At 31.8% G+C, this 8,301-nt stretch overlaps 1 protein-coding gene across 23 annotated transcripts; it reads right to left on the bottom strand.

Annotated features, from left to right (window-relative positions):
• Window positions 1–371: 371 nt before the first annotated feature.
• On the bottom strand, window positions 372–6,689 carry LOC114395502. Of its 23 annotated transcripts, none has more exons than XR_003663049.1 (12): window positions 6,062–6,689; window positions 5,031–5,093; window positions 4,907–4,944; window positions 3,888–3,928; window positions 3,766–3,798; window positions 3,396–3,444; window positions 2,421–2,503; window positions 2,191–2,320; window positions 1,612–1,676; window positions 919–1,477; window positions 771–830; window positions 372–627 (listed from the first exon to the last, which is right to left on the bottom strand). XR_003663049.1 is itself a non-coding variant. In XM_028357297.1 (8 exons), exons 1-6 carry the CDS (start codon window positions 6,158–6,160, stop codon window positions 2,260–2,262), a joined length of 513 nt encoding a protein of 170 aa, XP_028213098.1. In that variant the 5' UTR covers window positions 6,161–6,689; the 3' UTR covers window positions 1,040–1,477; window positions 1,612–1,676; window positions 2,191–2,259. The 23 variants fall into 23 exon arrangements, 1 of the variants encoding a protein (XP_028213098.1); XR_003663050.1 differs by having other exon boundaries at window positions 3,766–3,795; XR_003663038.1 differs by having other exon boundaries at window positions 3,396–3,448; window positions 4,907–5,093.
• Between the last annotated feature and the right edge of the window lie 1,612 nt (window positions 6,690–8,301).

Raw genomic sequence — 8,301 nt, 5'->3', positions numbered from 1 at the left:
ATTCCGAACGGTGAGAATGCTCGGAATTGTGTTGCGAACATGATACTCAAATTTCACGACGATCCAACGGTGAACGGGTTCGAGATCGTCGTTTTTCTGAGACTGGTTTGGTGGGCTGCGGGAAAAAGAAAGTGTTTTGAGAGGAGAAGGGGAAAAATGAAAATGAGGCCAAACATAACTATTTATACCTAGGGTACTCAGCCTATTATTTGCTCTATATTTATTTATTTATTTATTTATTACTAAAAAGCTTTTTAAATTTATTTACGAAAAATTGGAATGTTACAACTATCATTGATATGACTTTTAATTATCATAAAAATAAACCAATATATTGTACATATTGTTAATACTTTATGAAATTTATATAATTTCTAAAAAAACAAAACATCATTTAATATCATATGACAGTCAACTGAAAAGCATTACATTCTAACTTCTTTCCAAAACCAAGACTCAAATCCAAACAATGACAATGCACAAGAGCAGTTGAGGTTCAGCATTGGGTCCAGGAGGTTTGGACTTAACTCAAGCCTTCTCTTCAAGTCTATCATGAATGTTGCAGCTTTTTCTCCAACAGTTGAACTTAACAAACAAACGCATTGGACTTTACACAACAAATGAATGCTGAAAGGAAAAGGGAAAAAATGAGTTGACTCAATACTAAAAGTGAGTAAATCAACTTTGAGGTAAATTAAAAAAATTTAAGCTAATTTTAAGGTTAACTGAGTCAAATACAACTGGTAGATAAGATGCATAAGGCACTGGACCTTTGTTGCTGGGGCCTTGAAAGCACTGGCATCACTTCAATAGTTAGGTACAATCAAAGCCTAATAAAGTTAAAAATAAAAACGTCTTTTAAGAGTGGTACATAAGCAAAATGATACAAATCATTCAAATCCAAGGAAGGTAATTTACCTAACATGCTATAGTTTTCATTTGAGCCAAAGAAGGAAAATACTTTTGCTTTTGAGCTTCAGACCCACACAATGCTATACTTAATGGCCAATCAAAGACATTAAACTTCAAGAAATATGAATAACTAATAGCAAAAAGGTTACCATTAATAGATTAATTAATAACAAATAAAAGACATTAGCAATAGTGAATATTGCCAAGGAACAATGAACCAAATAGAAAGTTGAACAACTTGCATCAACTCTAGCAACTTCAACGGTAGCAACAACACTTCCAGTTATGGAAAGACCAGAACAACCATAACCCTGAGAATCAGTCAGAGCTAGGTATGAACTCCTTTTGCAATGTCTTGCACCTAACTAAGACTCTACGAAGCTAGGTAAGAACTCCTCTAATAATAAATACACAAATGTTTAAAATACAATATATTGTCATGCTATAATTATTATTAAAGAGAAAAACATATACAATTAAAAGCATGCTTGTGTCTCAAGATTGTGCTAGCACATGCTTAAAACCCATCTTCACTTATAAGAAAGCATTTGATTTGTTCCGGTGCCTGAGAAATACATTGGCACAAATAAGTATTAGTGATGCAAAATGTAGATACGGTTTTAGCTCTTGGGAAAGTTAGCTTGGTCAAGAGAAAGCTAAAATGAAGTTCAAGAGGGGATGGAGCATGAAGTGACACACCTCCATAGCAATAGCAGTTGGAGAAAAATCTGACACGTCTCTTTGGCTTAATTTTGCTGCCATATCTGTACAAAAGAACATAACACAATAATAGATGGATGTTATCTAGACTAGGGGATGATGAAAGAATAATAGCCTTTAGAGCTTCACAAAAATCTAAAAATTAAAGCAATATGAATTTTCATGCTTTAACATGGGACAATCTTTAAGCTGCAAAAGTCATAAGAGTTTATGAATAGCAAATTCCTTTCCTGTTGTGTTTCCAAGGATTCTGGATAGAACCACAATTCTTTTTTTGTAAAAAAAATTAATATTTGTATATATACTTTCCAAGGAGACTTTGACATTGACATTTGCATATGCTTCACTTCTTTCTTCACAAATGATAGACAAACACTTGATAGTCTATAGGTGTTCTGAAGTGTCAAATTATTTTGTGGAAAAAATAATTTTGATGCTAATTCCCTATCTAGGATGGTTCCTCCAATTTTCTAAGATTTGTAATAATTACTTACATTTTGCAAAAAAAAAAAAAAAAAAAAAGTAAAAAACTCCTACCATGGAAGAGAAATCATTTACCTCCATGTATGCATTTCTTGCTTCAGAATGTAGGAGTGGGCGAGAATCAGTTCCTATAATTGTTATTCTCTAAGCCAAGGCTTCTACAGGTACATCCAACCAAACACTAATCCCCCTACGCATATATTTCCTGGCAATCCATATATAAGTATGTGTGAAGACTAAAGTGAGAAGAGCTAAAGATAAAAATGGAGGTAAAACTTTTCTCATTAGTATGTTAATTATTGTACCAATTGTTGGGCATTAGAACAACACCTCCATCGATAGAAATAACATGTTTGTGCATTAATGACAACATCTGCAACACCTTAATCTACAACAGTAAAATCAGCATGGAATATGAATAACGAATGTGATAAACTAATAGTTGAATCTAGAGGGAAAACAGAACAATTCACAACACCCCTCAAATGTTCGTATACTTATAAGAGTAGTAATTGCGAGATTCTACTCTAGCTTGTTAGCTGATATCATCAATGGATACTATGCCATAAGCTATCTACTTTACACAACCAACTTATTTTCCAAATTCCCAGTTCCCGAGAGTAATGTTCTTCAATTATCATATGAAGAAAGGAGTTAATATGTGGGATAGACATTCCATCAAATAATTAGAAGAAGCTATTGTTGTATCATTATTTGATACTTGAGAATATTTTTCCTCTGATTTTCTTGTTGCAATTTACTTTATAAAGGTACACATTCTACACAGATTAAATTTGAATAGATGAAAATGAGAGGATTGCATAGGATAAAAGAAATAGAAAAACCTAACAATTCAAAGACCTTAACAAAAAAAATCCATGGACCGAGTGAGGAAGATGTAAATAGGAAACATTGTGTCTTTGATAGAATATTTCTATTTCGATGTACAAATAAATGGAAAAGGAAAATAAGGCAGCAAATATATCAAACACAATCAATATTTATGGAAGGAAGACGTAAATAGGAAACATTGTGTCTTTGATAGAATATTTCTATTTCAATGTACAAATAAATGGAAAAGGAAAATAAGGCAGCAAATATATCAAACGCAATCAATATTTATGTAATGATAGGGAAGTCATAAAAATTGCAGTATGGAAGGAACACGTATGTTGTTGGAACTTACCAACAGAAAAGGAAGACTTCCCCATGTTAAAGTCAGTAAGATTGTAATATACAAATATATAATAATACTTAGAAAAATGAAAAGATTAACTTACCCAGAACAAAATCTGATCGAGCAATGTAGCAAAAGCTTGAAAAGCATCTCTGACTTAATTACCCAAAAAAAGAAAAAATTTTCTTCATAAAAACCTATTACACATTCCTTTACCGTGAATTCTGAAACCACTCATACACATTAGGAGAAGCAAACTTGAAATAGCAAAAAAAAAAAAAAAAAAAAATCCAAGAATGCATCAGATTGGTAAGAAGTGAAAGCAAACAAATTTAGTGTAAAGCGACCAATTTTTTTCAATCGGAGAGAAACCCAAATGTGGAAATCTTGTAGTGATGAACACATACCCACAAGCTTATTACCAAATGTAAATTCACTAACAGATAATATGCTTCAAAAAAAGGAGATTGTACCTCATTGATAGCAAGCACTTGGTCGTTGCTCTTCTTCAAATAAAAGAGATCATGAAAAAAGATAGAAACTTAAAAAGAAGGTTGTGCACAGAGCATGAGAAGATATATACAAATAACCTTACCAAGTGAAGTGAGCTTCTTCAACCAACACAGGTGACAACCTCTGTACACCGGAGAATGAATCTTAGATGCATTTTTAAAGTGTTTCTATGTTATTTTCCAATCTAAATAAAGGTTTTAACACAATAATCTATGTTGATCCAATGCAAAGATTATAATACATATTATCAAGAAAAAAACTCAAGGTTTGATTAAAGAGCAGTACTAAACTAAGCACATATTAGGATAAATGTTTCACCTCTTCAAAAAGTATGTTTAGAACAAAAGATATAGGCATGTTTTAAAAATATTCTTAGTATTTTCCTATTTTTGTTTTTTTTTATATGACAATAAGCAAGAAAGAGAAGAGAAACATGCCTTAGTCATTATAGGAACAATTTCTTTTTCCATACACTCTCTCACTTTGTCGGAGCAATTTCTTTTTCCATATATTAATTTTAAATTCTGATCATGTAGGCAATTAGCATAAATTGCCAACACAAGAATAATTGCTTTGTCTGTTAGCAAGCAGTGTCATTGTCTACTTAATAAGATTTGAAATAGAAGATTTTTAAGTACGATATATTAATTACACACAAAAAATGGAAGTAAAATGAGGTGTTTGACATGCAAATGCTAATGTATAATAGAAGATTTTTAAAATATGATATAAGTTGTAGATAGTAGAAGTAGATTGTTGCAAGGATATGCACATAAGGTTGAGTAGTAGAAGGTGAATGAAAGAAGCTATTAACATTTTAAAATTATCATCTTCATAAGTTTCAATATTTTGAATTAACTCTGTGATCTCTCCTCATTTTGCTTATTTCTTTCAAAATCATGCATTGATATTAGATAGGTAGGTTGTAAAGTAGCACATGTTATGAGAAATTTAAAAATTCCTCCTTTCCTATGTTACCCATCAAAAAACCAAAGATTGATTTGCACTATGGATTATTATCAATATTATTTTACCTTTTTTGTATCATCCATTACTTGCAGATTTTTAATCATAAAAAAATGGATGATAATAGACACTTACCCATGGCTTCTTGTTGCTGGTAGAAAACTTTTTGATTCCTTAAATGAAAAATTGAATGTAAGTTGCTCCCAAATGGATAGTAGCATGTTCAAACATGAAGGAAACTTTAAAGTGACACCTTCACCTTGGAATCTACTACAACAGAACTTGCAGGGATACCAAGCCAACAGAGGAAGCTTCAACAACACTGAAACACACATATTATAATGAAATCTAGAAAAAAATAATAGTTAAAATTACAACATTGAAACTCATGCCAAGTCCAAAACACAAATATTATAATGAAATCAATGGAAAAAGACCTAGTCATATATCAAGTGCAATGAAAAACCAAGCACATAAATTATTATTCCAAAGTTTTCATATAACTTATGCTAAACCGAGACACAAGCCATAACACATAAAAAATTAATAGCACAAACAACATAACAAAATATTAATTGAAAACCTAGAAAACATATATGAAACAATGTTAACAATAACATCTGACAAGGAATAGCCATCACATGTATGGTGCTTCACATTCAACCAAGAGCTACTACAACACACTACTACTTTAATACAATTAATCTGCTATAGTCATAACAAACTTTTCCTTTTCTTTCTTTTTTTTTTGATGAAAAGGAAAAACACGAAGAAGAAATCAAGACATGAAGTGAGAGTGAAATTTAAAAACCAATTTTTTTTAGGAAAATCTGTTATAGTAAATATTTTTTTCTCATGTTCTGTCCTTTTTATTTATAAAGTGAAATTTGTTTTGAAGCTTTGCTTAGACTAAACTTAGTTCAAAACAACCAACTAAAATTCCAATGCTTGGGTCTATAGAAACTCCAAGCCACCCAACTGATAAGCTTTTATTAATAAAACAATAGACCTTTTATTAAGCCACTCAATTCCTCCTAATTGCCTTGCAATCAAGTATTATGTTGAGCTGAAGAAGTATAATATTAAAAACAACATAAAATATCATTATTATTGAGTTATATAATAAGTAGAATAAAACAATCAAGGAAAGTTTGATCATTTGACCTTTCACCACTAACCACACAAACAACACAAGAGTAGCCGATCACAAAGAAAAGAGATATTCATAGGTCAGGCACAAAGTAGCTTATCACAAGGAAAGGAGGAGACAAATCACAAGATTAAACTTACCTTTACACCATCATGTGTACATTTCTTCTTTATCTCCTCTCCAAAATTATCCTTTCTTATACCATATATGTAACTTGTGGCACCTCGTGCTTGAAGCATCCATTGTTATGAGGTGAAGACAAATGATTAGTAACAAAATCAAAAGATATTTCTGTTATTCACAAAAGTCTATTGAAACAAATTAAACCTAAAAATAGAACATGACTCGTAACCAAAAATCAATGAACATTGATTTTAACATACAACAACTTAAAACAGAAGAAAGGAGAGAGGAGAGAAAGGAGAACGAAGAGAAGATGAAGAAAGAGAAGGAGAAACAAAATGGAATTGCCATTGTTTTCAGTGAGGGAGAGGGAAGAAGCAGGTGAGCCAGTTGGAGCTGACCCAGAAGTTAGGATTGGTGTGCCAGGTTCGAAGGGTTTGTTTATGGAGAATTTGATGAAAGAAAAGAGAAGAACAAAAAGATGAATTTTTTTAAAGCAGAACAGGTGAGGCCACACTGAGGCTATGCTTTGTTTCTACGAAAACCCATTCAAATATGAAATTTGAAAAGTAGAGGTCAATGCCGGAACGAAGAAGCAGCAGAAGGAAAGCGTAACATTTTCGAAAGCAAGAATATAATATTTGAAAAAAATGGAAAACGGTGACACATGGCTTAACTGGTCGTTGTTTTATTACTAACATATAGATTGGGCTAAGCCTATTGTACATTATAACAACATATATAACTTCGGCTCAGGTTAGTTTTTGACAGGTTTGGAATCTCGGATACCTACACAAACCCATTTTTTGGACTCGCCCAACCTGCTAATCTACCTGAAATCAACCAAAATACACATTTTTTTGGGTTTCTCGATTTTGGGTTGAGCCGAGTCATCCTACACACTCCTGTGGAAACCCACAGGCCAACCCAGTTTATCACGGATTCAGATTGGGGTGGACTGAATTATTATTTTTTGTCAATTTTAGTTATCTTCAAAATTTGATCTAGCCCACTTATGATCTGACTTAGTCGGGCTGAACCCATGGTTAGTCGAGCTTATCATTTAAAAAAAAAAACATTATTCATCTTAGCTTAATGAGTAATCTCGGTCAACTATTAGTATTCACTCACAAACTGACTCATGAGGACACTCACTCACCACACCACTCAGCTTTCACTTCTTCATGACACAAACCGAACAACCCTAACACGTTGCTGCCTCTCTCACTCTTCTTCAATTGGTCTACTTCTCCATAGCGCCAATGACCATCGTGCCGTCAGCCAACGTTATTCCATACCCATTATCTAGTGTTGTAGCGCTACCTTTTCTCCTTCGTTAGTTTCTTGCTCTTCTTAGTAACTTCTCAAAATCTCAGTGGCCATTTGGTTATTGCATTTCACTATTTCAGTAGTATGAAAATGAACAACCAATTGTGAATTTTTGGTTTTTATTATTGTTTTTACTTGAAGTTTTTGTGTTGTGCATATTCTGAGAATTTAAATTCTTATTATGCATATTCTGGCCAATTGGTTACTTTGTAGATTCGAAAATTGTTATGTGCATATATGGTTACCGTTATTCCATATTTGGTTACTTTCATTGCATATTTGGTTAATGGTTACTATCATTGCTTATTTGATAATTGTCCCTGTAGAATCTGAATTCTTATTGCGTTTTTTAATTGTATTAGAGATGACATTTTACGACTTTTTATCTCTGCCCACATTCTCACAATTAAGTTCTTGAATACCTCCCTTCTCAAATGAAGTACTCAGATGCCTCCTCTTTTATTTACGATGTGAATTTGGGTCTTGACACACCGAATTCACAGTTTGTTTTCGAAAAAAATTATTGGTTTCAGGTTAAGAATTCTGGTTTACGATAACCGAATTCTTAACATTGTTTTTCATTGTTTTTTTACAAAAAAATATTTAATAATGTTTTTAATTAGGTTTAATTATTTTTTGTCCATTTCTTTTACTGATTTTTATTTTGATCGTACTCATTTAAAAACATTCATTTTGGTTTCATAATTGTGAAATTTGATTTAGTGAAATTATTAAAATTTTAGTTTTAATGTTATTCGTAGGATGATTTTTGTGATTTTTTTATAATGTTTTTTGGTTCCAAAATTAGTTAAATCCATAGTTTTGATATAGATCAATATAATGGTATAAGTTTGAGAATCCCTTTTCTAAGTACAAAAAGGGATTTTTTTTTTCTTTTTGCACACCTTTTAAAGCCTTTTTAAATCAA

The sequence above is a fragment of the Glycine soja genome, chromosome 18, assembly GCF_004193775.1.
Source record: "Glycine soja cultivar W05 chromosome 18, ASM419377v2, whole genome shotgun sequence".
NCBI classification, from domain to species: domain Eukaryota; kingdom Viridiplantae; phylum Streptophyta; class Magnoliopsida; order Fabales; family Fabaceae; genus Glycine; species Glycine soja.
Note: the sequence above shows the minus strand (reverse complement) of the source record. Positions and strands in the feature narration are given on the sequence as shown.